This window comes from Dama dama, chromosome 16 (assembly GCF_033118175.1).
Source record: "Dama dama isolate Ldn47 chromosome 16, ASM3311817v1, whole genome shotgun sequence".
Lineage (NCBI taxonomy): Eukaryota > Metazoa > Chordata > Mammalia > Artiodactyla > Cervidae > Dama > Dama dama.
This window is the reverse complement of record NC_083696.1, coordinates 29,631,269-29,644,563: the sequence shown is the minus strand read 5'-3', so window position 1 is coordinate 29,644,563 and position 13,295 is coordinate 29,631,269. Positions and strand designations below refer to the sequence as shown.

Here is a 13,295-nt window from a genome sequence, read left to right as displayed (position 1 = left end):
TTTTAGACTAAAAACATTTTATCATGATATTCTCATTGACAACAGATCTTGGCCAGACACTTGCCTATGTATATGTTATTAAATAGTTCATTTTTTCTCACTTAAAAATGTTTATCATTAAGAAAATGACAGATGAAAGATCAATGATGTGAGGGCCACAGCCCTGGCCAGTGTTTGGAGCAGGCAGAGTCAGCTTCAACAGAGTTCTGATACTCTTGATTTTGTGTTTCTTTTTGGATCGTGAGGAAGAACTCTTGTTTTGAGGAACTTCGTAGATTTTATCTTCATTGTACACCATTTTCAAAAATCATTGTATGAAAATTTATACAGTTAGAGATTTTCACATATTTTAGTTTGAAACGGCATCCGAAAGATGATTTATTTAAGTTCTGTCTTGTGTCCTTTAGTCAGTTCATTGTTCCTTAGGAAGAGTATCTGAATGGAAACAGTTTGCTGTCACACCTGTGGACTTTGGGGGCACCTGAGAGTGTGTAGTATGGCGGGTGTGTTTTCTGAGAGGAGTAAAAAGAAGTTTGTAAGACTTTGGGGGACATCTTATTTAAAAGACCTTTTACATCTGCGGGATTACCTTTTTAATCCAAGGGGCAAAGGACAACTGCTGTCTCTTTTGTGCCTCTATGCCAGAAAACGTGTGACTTTCAAAGGTCAGCCACCCTGATTCTGGTTTGGACTCTGCTTGTGTTGAATTTCAGCCAGCTTACCGGAGAATTTGAGATTTTTCCTCCCTCCCCCATTTCTTCTGTTTTTATTCAGTGTAAACAGTTCCTGCCGTAGTAACATAGACAAATATAGCAGAGAATGCTTTTCTGGAAGAAGAATGCTCCCTAAGCATTTTTTAACCATTTTTGGGAAGAATTGATCTTTCTGTGTATTTCAGACAAACTGAAAGAGAGGGAGGCCGTTGCTGTAAAGTGAAGTGACATCATATGTATTGCCCCCATTGATCTGCTTTTAGTCTCCAGCCAGGATAAAAGGAAATGGCATCAGGGAGGAAGCATGCTTCATTTAGGCACAGATCCCAGAGTGATAATGGGGTAATAATAGAACTCACGCCACTGTCTTTGGGAGGCCGCATTAGTCCCAGGCTCACTCCCCGTCTGGAAGCCTCTCTGAGACTTCCTTCGTGTGCGGCTGCAGCTCGCCAGCTGGGCTGCGAGGGGAGGTGCCCGCCTTCGCTTTTGGAGGGGTGCAGCTGTTGACATGGACATTTCTGTGCCCCGGGTTCTTGTGTTGGTCCCGCCTGTGGAAGGTCAGTAGTGAGATGCGTTTGGGAACAGTATCTGATCGAGGCTAGCTGGCCCTTTCAGAGTCCTGCTTGTCGAAGAAGTGGTGGAGGGGCCTCGGTTGTGTGGGTGGTCTTCAGGGAGCCAGGAGTGAGTGATGCTCCCGTGACAGCAGCAAGAGGCTGCGAGGCTTCGGAAAGAGTCAGGGTTTCTTTTCTTTGTGCTCCTTGTAGACTTGGAGGGTGGATTTGGAAAATCCATGTTTTCTTTCCAAGAGCCTGCGTAGAAACCCTTTAGAACTGTTCAGACTTGTGCGGCTTGCCTCAACCCTTAGGTTGACTGGGAAAAATTACAAGGTAGACTTTTCTTCTCTCTTTGTGCATTTCTGGGTAATTAGCAGTCATGGAGTCCTCCATGTTTAGAGCAAGAATACAGACTTCTAAAATTCTTAACAAATATCATTGTATTGATTTGACCTCCTTTGGTGTTTTATTTTCTGTGTTCGAGTTAAGTTTGCTAATGATGTAAAGTTCTCTATTTCAAGGACCCACATGACTTTGGCACCCCATACCTGTTTTGTCTGAATTTCTGAGGCAGATGCATTTTAAAAATACCAAGCTGATTTCATATGGAAAAAATAATAACCTCGTCATGAGTTCCTTGTTTGTGCAAAGGAAAGAACTTTCTATTCCTATCACTGTTGAACTGTGGGTGTGAGCACTACTAGACCCTCAAAAATAAAGGCAGGTTCTTTCTGTCATGTTAGAAGGGGCTGCTTTCTCAGGAGATAATGCGCTGAAGCAAGCGCTTTGTTTTTCTTAATCACTCCATGGTGTGACTACAGCCATGTCTGTCTCCACCCCATTCCGTACTGCTGTATTAAACACAGTTGGCCTAGAAGTCATGTGAAATTTAATTTGATTTCTACGTGGGTGGGAGTGGAGTGACCCACACAGCATTTCCCAGTGCCACTGTGCCAGCTGCCAGGGCGGATGGCACCCTGCACTGCCTCTGAGCGTGACTGCTCGTGTGTAATATCTCTCAGTTGCTTTGCAAACATTTTAGTTTATTACTTAGTTCTTCTTTTTCATTATAGGGTGGCTTTATAGGGAGTAAATGTTTATTTTACAAAGAGAAACGTGCTGTATTAAAATGAGCGACTTACCACATTTTTGCTTTAATATCCTCTCTTCCATCTTTAATCTTATGTGAAAATTATGTAATATTTACTCACTCATTTGTGAGTGAAGGATACTGAATTAGTTTTGTTTTCTGTGTACTGAAATAGCATTTGATCACTGATTTGAAATACACCCCCCCCCCCATTAGAAGAGTTACAGTTGAAAGCCAGATGGCTACACGTTGTTTACCGAAAGTCATTTGCACAAGTCCATTCTGAAGAATTCTGCACATTATGGAGGAATGTTCTCGTTCTCTGTGGGTCCTTGGTGCCTCTGCCTGTCTCTGAACAAGCCAGTTCTTGCATCAGTCACGGGATGCCTTCGTGACGGAGGGAGAGCTGGTGGGGTGTGTGCATGCCTGCTCCTTACCTTTCTCCAATTAAAGTAAATTAAACTTAACAAACAACCACCAAGGCTTGACTCCCCTCCCTTCCATCTTGGCTGCCCATCTTAAGTCAGGGGGCTTGGTCTTAAGTAATTTTCCATTGTGTAAAATTAGGAGAGGACAAAAACTTGCAGTGATCCTCTTGGTTCTGTTTCTCTATGCAGGTATGTATGCACTTTTTGTTTCGAAGGAAACTGTAAGAGAGGTGTAAGTGTGAATCCAGATATTTTGATAGGATCACATATTAGTAACTCTGACTTTGAACTGGAGTTGATTGGTTAAATCCAGTTAGGGTAAGTTGAAGACCAAACTGGTCATCTTACCTAGGGTTTCTTTCCTCCCTGGGTCTCTGTAGTCTAAACCAAATCCTCAACTGACAATAGGCCTCTTGTAAGCTCAGGCGTATAATAGGGAGATGCTTTTTTTTTTACTCCTTCCTTCTCTGTAATTCCGCAAATTGGCTGGGCTTGTTCCTGCTGTGTTTAGTTAGTGATTGAGGCCCCCACCCCCAGGTGATGGGTGTTCTGTGCTGTATCAGGCTGGGCCTTTCCCTAGAAGCTGTCTTCTTGCGTAGCTGTGGCTACCCTGAATTGGCTGCCTGTGGAAGCACTGCTGATGAATTTTGAGAGTGCCCGTGGGGATGCAGGGCTGGCCAGCGTTCTGACCCGACCTGGGGACGCCCCCCACCCTGCCCCTGAACAGGCAGGTGGGCTGCTGCTGGGCGGGCACCAGCCAGGCCACTGCAGGGTGGGGGGGGCACGTGGAGCCGCTTTGGGAAGGGATGTAGCCATGGGTGGGGACAGACCATTTTGAGGAGAAAGAACAGACTCTCTGAGAAGAGTTCCAGTGCAGGCGTGCGGTCAGGGAGTGGCCTTACTGGGGAATGAGGGTTATACTCAGGGCTGGGGCTGGAGGGTTAGCCTCCACCAGAGAACAGCCCCTCTTGGAAGGTCCAGAAAGGGAGACTGCAGGGAGGTGGATGGGAAAGGGTGAGGGAACCTGGATGCTGGGGCGCGCACGGAGCACGGAGTCTCAGCTCTGCTTCCTGGTCAGCAATGCCAGGGGCTGGGTGAGAGGCCTCCCTCTGCCCGGGGCCGTGAGGGCCCGATTGCCCAGCGCTCACGGTGTAAATGGTGTAAATGGTATGGATGCTCCCAGAAGCTGTGGTTCTGTACTTGGTCTGTTTTATAAAACAGCAGATTTAATAACAAGATATTAAAAGTAGCCTCATGTGCCTGAAACTGTAGAAAATGGAAAACTGGCTTTTTGGTACTAGTCATTATGTTGTAAATTGATATCTTTAAAGCATCTTACAAACACAATAGTTTCAATGGAAGGAAATTAGTGTTCTTATGTATAACCTTACAGGGTCAGTGCTGAGTTGTAACCCTGTTTTTGCTGAAGCACCTTTTTTCTGTCAGCCTGAGTCTTCAGCGGATGGAGTGATGTTATGAAATGAAAATACCCAAGAATCAAGTGTTGTGCCTTTGTGTCCGTCTGTCTAGAGGGAAGTGGGGGTTTTATTAGACCTTAGAAAAGTGAGGTGAGAAAATAATAGGAAATGCTTTCTTTGTGGAATTACGTGGTAAATGTCATGTATGCGGTCTCTACTGGGTTTTCCTACAAGCACATTTTGGAAAAGTGTGTGTGTGTGTGAATGGAGGTGGGAGGCAGAGGCGGAGTGCACACTTGGGGGCTGAAAGGTAAAGAGAGGATGGGGCAGAAACCAATAATTTTTAAAATTTCTTTTAGAGAACAAAATAGAGATTAAAATCCAGGTGTTCTTGTTAATATTCTGTTGCTATAGTAATTGACTTTCAGAACTGTAAATTTGGGTTAGTTGACAGGGATTGTCTGGGCATAGGCAGGAATGGAGAAAAGCTAAATGTCAAGAGTAGTGGAATTCATAGTAATTCTTTTAAAACCTTCATTTTAGAATAAATATTTTTTGGTTCCTACAAGATGCATCTTAAATTGATTTTTTTTTTTTTTTCCTTTTGTCAATAGTTTGAGTTCTGCTGTGTGCTAGAGGCTGGTCTAGGAACTGTGGTAGAGTCAGTAAGACAGATATGTTCTTGGATTTCACCAGTATTGCTTCTTCACAGATTAGTTTGTGTTATTTTTGAACTATTAATATATAAAAACATCTTCCTCTTTTTGCCTTTAAATGGTAATGCCATTTTTACTTACCCTATATGAAAACTCAGGAATGTGAGTGACCTTGTGTAGTTGGGGTGGGTGGGTGTATGTATGTATATAATCATACATAACAACCTTTTTTTTAATGAAATAGTAAACTTATAGTTTTTATAATGGATTATGAGACATGGCTCTAGTTTCATTGCATGCTCTTTATTTCTTGGTGTACATTTGCAAGATTGATGTGCTAAAGAAAGAAATAGGAAAGTTCCTTCTTATTTCTGTTAAACTTTCATGTGTTTACCTATGATCAGATGGTTTCTTGAGTATTTGTCTAGGCTAAATGACATTTTTTGGCATATACATCCTGTAAAGAAAAAGATCTATAAAACCATGGTAATGTTTTAAGATAAGCATAGTTTTTATCATTCATGGTGTGTATGTACATTGGCATCACATTGTACGTCTTAAAAAAATTCATGGTGTACAACCTAAAAAAAAGATAAACACAGTTTTGATCTGCCCTTAAATAGAGAACTAACATGAAAACCTATGGAAAGTTGGACTTGATCAGGTGCCAGAATCCAGTGTCTTTGGAGAAGCAGTGTAAACCTTGAGGTTTTACCAGAGTCAGGTCTCCAGTCTTCCAGACAGCCAGTGCGAGTGCCCAGGTTACCCTGGTTTGGCTGGCTTTGGTCTAAACATTTGGGTTTAATTTCTTGTAAGCCGAATGGCATTTTCACAGGCTGTGTGGTTTTGTCCTCAGCTTCTTCCAGACCAGCTGGTCTTACTTCTGGAGCATCTCTTGGAGCAGAAGACTGTGACTCCGCGAACTCTGCAAAGCCTTGAGAGGACGTACCACCTCTCGGAGCAGGATGCCGAGGTAACAGGAACACCCTCAGAATTTAAACCGTGGGCCCTCACTGCTGGTGAAGATTGGTGGTCCCAGTGTGTCCTGGACTATGGGGACTGCTTCCCTGGCTGTGTGTGCTCCAGTAGGGGCCTCTGATCATGGTCATTACCACGGTATTTTTAAGTCCTGAGTGTTCCCCCCTTTCCTCTTAAATTGTTAAGACAGACATAAGTCTCCTAAAGGAATGAGCAGACGGATGGAAGCTTTCTGAATTTTGAACTCGGGTGCATCATCGTGTGCATGTTGGTGGCGCCGTCCTGTTGCATATTAAGGAAACTTGGCTCAGATGTGCCAGAGCTTCTTGGTTGCACTCAGTTAGGACAGGAAGGGAGCCATGTGTAAAGGAAATGAAAACTAAATCTTAACAGCCGTGGTTTGAAAAGCAAAATTGGATGCTTGTGGGAAAGCAATATGATGTGGTCCTTAATATCTTTTAGCTTATTATGAAGAATGCAATGTGAATCCGAAGATGAGTTCCAGGGTTGTTTTTTTATTTAATATATAAAATAATAAATAATGTATTTAGTCATCTTAAATTAAAAAAAACACACAGAAAAATTCTCCTATATAAAACTCTTAAAAAGCAAACAGATTTGATTTGTGTTCATTTGAGAATAAATGAACGTTTGAAAGCTGTGCAGTCCAATATGGTAGCCATCAGCCCATGTAGCTGTTGAGCGCTTGGTATGTGGCTGTTGGGCTGTAAGTGTGAAATATGTGGGTACTGGAGACATAGTATCAGGAGAAGCAGAATGTCTCAGTAATTTCTTCTCATTGATTACCGTGTCAGAATGATATTTTGGACATGTTGGATTAAATAAAATATTATTAAAATTATTTTCACAATTCTTAAGATGGAGTAAGTCAAGAAAAGCCTTCTCATTATTAGATTAAAAAGTAAGATCGGCATTTGTTATACATTTTAAAACCCTCACATAAATTCAGGAGTTAATTGAAAAACTCCAGTGGAACATATGTAGCTTTTTACCCATCTCAGCATAGATCAAACATGCAACTGTTGCTGTTTATTTCAGCTCTTATATTTTTGTTTATAGGAGATTCCAAATGCCAGCCTGTTATTTTTAATTAGTGTTTAAAAGAGGTTTCTATTTATAGGCATGAGGTTATGCTTTAATCAGGACTGAATACCACTGAAATGCCAGGCCCCAGTGACGGGTAGTGGGCAGACGAAGGCGGGAAGATCAAAGCAGGTGCCGGGCACCTGTCACTCCTCACCAGAAGCTGGGAGGTGGGAGACCCTGTTTTCCCCCGTTCCTGTTGGCATAAACATAAAGCACATTGTGTTCTTAACTTACAGATCAACTTTGTTGTTATATGTAACTTCATAAACCTTTGAGAAATATAGCCGGTTTTATTTTGGCTGCTTATTTTGTGTCTCAGACTGCAGTGTGATGTCCAAAGCCAGAGCAGTCTATTCAGGCTTGACTCTTTGGTGTTGAGAGACTGGAGCCTGGGGGGGAGGCTTTGATTGGTTTAAGTAACTGGCATGGTCCATGCAATTCACAGATCCTCACTCTGCCAGGCACAAGGGATATAGCAATGGCAAGGGTCACCCTCAGCAGGTTGGGATTCTTTGGAAAAACAGCTCATGAGTAAATGAGCAGGATAGTTTGATATAAGAGCTACAGAGGAGGTTACTGGTGAAAATGAGCTCAGTGTCTCTGGATAGAGTTCAGGAAAGGCCACGAGAAAAGGTGACAGTCAAGCCAGGACCTGGGGGCAAGAAGGAGTTAGCCATACAAAGCCAGGGGGTCCAGGAGTGATTTCCATACAGAGCTGACAGCATGCAAAGGCGTGAACATGACCTGTGCTAGGATAGGGGTCAGCAAACTTTTTCTGTAAAGGAGCAGATTTTAATATTTCAGGCCATACAGTTTCTGTCACAACTATTGAACTTTGCTGTTAACGCTGCCATAGTATGTCAGCAAACAGAAGTGCCTGTGTTTCACTAAACTTGTTTATGGACTCTGAAACTTGAATTTCATATAATTACCACATCTTAAGATAATTCTTTCTGTTACTGTTCCTTTTCAAAGCTATTCTAAAACATCCACAGCACTCTTAGCTGTGGGCTAGTTTGGCCTGCGCCATCCTGAAATTTGTTGACCCCTGCCCTGGGGCCAGTAGGTTTGAGGTCAGGGGTGGATAGGGCCCGGATTAGGGCTGTAGGGCCCTGAGGCCTAACATACCACTGCCTTGCCCCCTTCCCAGGCCCTCTGGGGCCCTGGCATCTAGTCAGTTACACTGACAGTGTGTCTCACTGTGAGGTTTCCTTGAAATGTCACTCAGAACCAGGAAAGCAATAGGATATTGGCCAACCAGGGTGTTTTCTAGAAACTTCATTAGTTACGTGTGATTTATTGTGACACTGATTAGCAGGAATTTTGTTGACTAACCATCTGCCTTTAAGTGACAGGACATTTCATGGGAGAAGGAATTATTTGCTGGAAGAGTGAGGATTCTGACTTTATTCTTGGTGCTTCTCCTTGACCAAGCATATAGTTCCTTTCAGTCATTATCAAGGCTTTTAAATGTGGAATACAGAGCAGTCCTTCAAAACGTGGCTGAAGATGCTGGAGTGTGGTAGGTTGTGTGCGGAGCATCCCTATGGGAAATGGCTCCAAAGGTAGTTTCCTGGCAAGGAAGCATGTGAGTTATGGAGCTGACACTGTTCAGGGCGCTGCCACAGGCCCTGGGACCATGGTGCTGAGTTAGGTGTCTGTGCAGGAGGCTTCAGCCCGGCCGGCCGGGTGGGCTTGGGGAATGTCTCGCACAGAAGCAGGGCGTGCTCGTGACAGCAATGCTTTTGCTCACATTTCCAGGAGGTACATAAAGCGCACCCCCTCTCCCGCCACTCCTCCTCGGACTAGCATTTCTCCTGAAAGCATAGATGTGACGTCACTTTTTGAGAAGGTGAGCCTGCTCTTTGCATAGCGCATTTAATCCCCTACCTGCCTAACGCTGCGAAACTCTCTCCTTGGTGGAGCAGCGTGTTCTTGACGGACCAGACGTCTCTTGTGTGAGAAGCCTCTGCTGCCGTGCACCAGTCCCTCAGTTCAGTAGCTGGTTTATCTTCTTTGCTGTCACGCCCACTTGTCCCTTCCCTCCCCGCTTCTTTGGGTGGGTGGGCTGGTGCTGTCTCCCCGGGAAGTTTATTTTAATGACGATCCTTGTGTCGCTCAGTATTTGTGTTGGCTCTGTTGCTTCTGTTTCGGTTGTATCCACGGAATGTCCAGTCTGTTGGTCAGGATTTCTGGGTGTGGCAGCCAGGTTGATGTTCTTTGCCAGCTGTGGGCTTGTCAAGGGCGCACTCATCCATGTTAGTGCCTCCTGTCCTCCGCGTGCTGCGTCACGTGGTGTGAGTACACGGGTCTGCCCTGCAGGGAGGGACACGTGTGTTCAGAATCTTAAAAGGAGACGTGCATGAGGGCACGTGCAATAAGCCGGGCACGGTGACGTGTGCCTTGCCTTGACACTCTTGTTGCCGCCCTCTGAAAAGTGGGGCATTGGTGGGGGGACGTTTGCATTCCTTAGCCTAGAAAGTAGTACTGGCTACAGGAGTAGTTACCGTATTTTACCTCCTCAATCAAAGAAACCTCTAGCCATATGCTTTAAACTAGGTCAGAAAATGAACTGAAAGGGGAACTTAGTTCATAGAAATGCATTGTCTATAGTTTCTGAGCATATTGGTTCAAACAAAGAACCCATAAAGGTTTTTTTTAAAAAACAACAATCAAGTTTTTGTGTTTTTAGATAATGTTATTTATTTCTGGCTGTGCCGGGTCTTCGTTGCTGCGGGGGCTACTCTCCAGCTGTGGTGCGCGGGCTTCTCTTTGCGGCAGCTTCTCATGTGGAGCACGGACTCCAGGGAGCCCGGGCTTCAGGAGCCGCAGCTCCCAGGCTCTAGAGCACATGCTCAACAGTTTGGCGCACAGACTTAGTTATGGTTCTGTGGGATCCCTGATCCAGCATCAAACCCATGTCTCCTGCATTGGCAGGTGGATTCTTTACCACCGAACCACCAGGGAAGCCCCATAAAGGTTTTAAAATACACAACTGATTCTTGAAACAAAAGGTATTTTCTAAGATTCCTTTTAAAATAATTTACTGCCTGCTTTAGCAGGTCTCCTCAGCTGTTAAAAATAGCCTTTCCATGTTAACAAGGTGAGGCTCCATGCACCTTGGTTCTGTGTGACCTTTGTCCCCAAGAGCCCCACAGCTGACCTTGAAGCAACTTTATTTCCATAGTCTACAGTTCAACACTTCAAAACTGGGGCACCCCTCGGGTGAGTTTTCAGAAAATTCAGAAACAGCCACTCACTGTTTCATCTGGCTTGGATGGGAGTGGTGGGGTGTTAGAAAGTTCCCCCACAGTACTATGCTCAGCTCTGATGTATCATTTGTAGTCTGAGCTAGAAAATTAATTTTCTGGGAGAGGTCATTATCAGCACCAGGTCTTCCCCTCATTGTATTTGGGGAAACACTGTTGAAAGGCAAAGGCCCCCTGGGTTAGGTTGGGGTGGGAAGGAATGAGCGCCGTATCTCCATCTGCCCCTGGCCCCAACCTGTGTTCAGGGGTACCACTCTCCCAGATCTGTACCTGCTACTGGCAGAGACATCTTAGCAACAAGCTGGATGAGGCCACAGGTCCCCAAATGGCTGGTGGCCACCTGCAAATCACCCATCCTCCTGGGCCCCGTTTTCCTAATCTGCACAGCAGTACCCGGACTAGTCTGCTGGCTGTCAGCCTTTTTGACCACAACTAACTGGCAAAAAAGGGCGTCACAGAACTACTTTTATGTTTGCTATTATTTCCTGTTTCATTTTCTTTAAACATGTGCATTGTGATGCACAAATTGATTCTGTGACCCACTAATGCCAATACTTTGGCCTCCTGATGTGAAGAGCCAATTCTTTTCCAAAGACTCTGATGCTGGGAAGTCAGAAGAAGAGGGCAGCGGGGGATGAGATGGTCAGATTGCATCGCTGATTCAGTGGGCATGAGTTTGAGCAAACTCTGGGAAATAGTGGAGGACAGGGTTGGCTGGTGTGCTGCAGTCTGTGGGGTCACAAAGAGTCAGACACGACTGAGCGACTGAACAGCAACAAATGAGTTGCCGCCCACAGTTAAGAAAACAAGAGACAAGACGATCTCACAGTCTTCACCAGCTTTCTTGCCTCCTCCCTGAAGACTTGTGGCCAAGGTTCCTGAGCCTCCGCCTCCTCAGGATTAATATGGAGCCACAAGTCCCCTCTTCATGGGATTGTTAACAACATGAGAGGTTTTGAAGTCATGTTAAGATTCACATTCTCTTGTGAAATGGTCAAGTTTTGTTGTTGAGCTCAAACCACCTATATATTGTCTCTAATTTGTTAGGACGGGACGTGAGAAAGAGAAGAGAAGTAGAATCTACCCTCTGTTAGGGGCCCCTGAGCAGCATCTGGTCACAGAATCCTTAACCTGGGGGCTTGTTAGCGTTTTCTGTGGTGGAGGTGCTAGGTCACTCAGTTGTGTCTGACACTCTTTGCAGCCCCATAGATTGTAGCCCGCCAGGCTCCTCTGTCCATGAAGGAGGCAGGAATTCTCCAGGCCGGAATATAGGAGTGGGTTGCCATGCCCTCCTCCAGGGGATCTTCCTAACCCAGGGATCGAACCCAAGTCTCTCACATTGCAGATGGATTCTTTACCGTCTCAGCCACCAGGGAAGCCTAAGAATACTGGAGTGGGTAGCCTATCCCTTCTCCAGGGGAACTTCCCAACCCAGCAATCCAACTGGGGTCTTCTGCATTGCAGGTGGATTCTTTGCCAGCTGAGCTATCCGGGAATGGTGGAGGGGGTTACTCTAAACCAGTTTCTCAGCATTAGCATTACAGATACTTTGGAGTGGATAGTTCTCTGTTGGGGGGTGTCCTGTGCATTATAAAATGTGTCACATCCCCAGCCCTTTTTCCTGAGATGCCAGTGGCAGTTCTCTTCCTTTCCTGCCCCACCCCTGTTTTGGAAATCAGAAATGTCACCAGAAGTTGCCAAATATCATCTGGCAGATACAGTCATCCTGGTTAAAGAATCATTGCTCTAAAGCAACTGACCACAAAAGGCAGTTTTTTCATCTCATCTAGCAAAGTGCCTGACAATTACAACACAGAGTGGAATAGCTTGAAGTTGGTTAACTATGTTTAGGGGCTGCCCTGAGCCAACTGTATTCTCTCAAGACTCCAAAGAATGTAACCTTGGGGGAGGTGAAAGCAGAGATGTCTCACATGGAAGAAAAAGAAGGGATTGCAAACTAGTGTAGTAGCAAGTAAATCTGAAGAAGCAGGTTAGTGAGGGAGGACAAACCTGTTTGACCACTAGTGCCCAGAAAAAGCCAAGCCAGCATCTGTCTATCTACACTTTCCAGGTGGGTTGCAAACAGAAGAACACCCAACCTTGCAGGCGCTTCCACCACCACTGCCTTTCCCCTGGGGAAAGAGCCCTTGAAAACCATGTAAACTGGCCACCTCCCTTTGCAGGGAGGGCGTGGATGTTCATACTTCATCAATAGGAGAACTCACTGTTTATTTTAAAATACTACAGCCTTTCTTTGAAGTCTACAGGTGGAAGGTATGATTGAAGGCCCACAAAATTTTGACAGCTCTGATGCCCGTTTCTGAATTTCATTTGGACCAAAAGCGTAGTTTCTATGAACTGAAAACATTCCATGATCAACAGATCTCTGGAGATGCATACTAAAAGGGCAGAGAATAAACCCCAGTCCCAGTTCGATGCCTGAAACAGGGCACTCAGAGTGGGTGCACTGGGATGATGCTGAGGGATGGGATGGTGAGGGAGGCGGGAGGGAGGCTCAGGATGGGGGACACATGTACACCCGTGACTGATTCAATGAATGCAGAAGCCACCACAATACTGTAGAGTAATTAGCCTCCAATTAAAATAAATACGTTTTTTTAAAAAAAAGGTTAGGTGAGTATCATGTGTTTGAAATCTAAGCCTGATGAGTAGCTATGACTCTGCCCATTCCCTTTATACTAAAATTTCTTCTGGTCACGGGGACCGGCTTCTGCACAGTGTTCGGGGTCCATTCCCAACCATGCAGCTCAGCTCTCCCCTTCTCCCCTGGTGGTTTTTCCATAGCATTCTGGCTCCAAAATAAAGAGAACATTGCTATTTTGTTCTGCCAGGAAGTTCAGAGGAGAGATCCGATGTGATCTTGGTGGGCTCTGTTGCCGCTTCAGGGTGCTCAGCAGTTTATATTGAGTAAACTGCCGTGTGTCGGGCTTGCTGCCTCCTTCCCCTTGGTCCGCCTCGATGCGGAATCTAGTAGCACAGAAGCAGAACCCGGCCTTGCTGACGTCAGCCCTGTGATCGCGGCGGTGTGTGAGGGCAGCCTGCCGGGCTGGCGCCACGGCCC

At 45.2% G+C, this 13,295-nt stretch overlaps 1 protein-coding gene across 6 annotated transcripts in view; it reads left to right on the top strand.

Annotated features, from left to right (window-relative positions):
• Window positions 1–13,295, top strand: part of AOPEP (aminopeptidase O (putative)) — a 393,408-nt gene that overhangs the window by 361,958 nt on the left and 18,155 nt on the right. For 4 of the 6 annotated variants that reach the window (XM_061163690.1, XM_061163694.1, XM_061163691.1 and 1 more), the window contains one exon: window positions 5,716–5,832. The exons of the other annotated variants lie outside the window; for them this stretch is intronic. In XM_061163690.1, coding sequence (XP_061019673.1) covers window positions 5,716–5,832 — 117 coding nt within the window. The remainder of the gene's footprint in view (window positions 1–5,715; window positions 5,833–13,295) is intronic. 6 annotated transcript variants of the gene reach the window in all.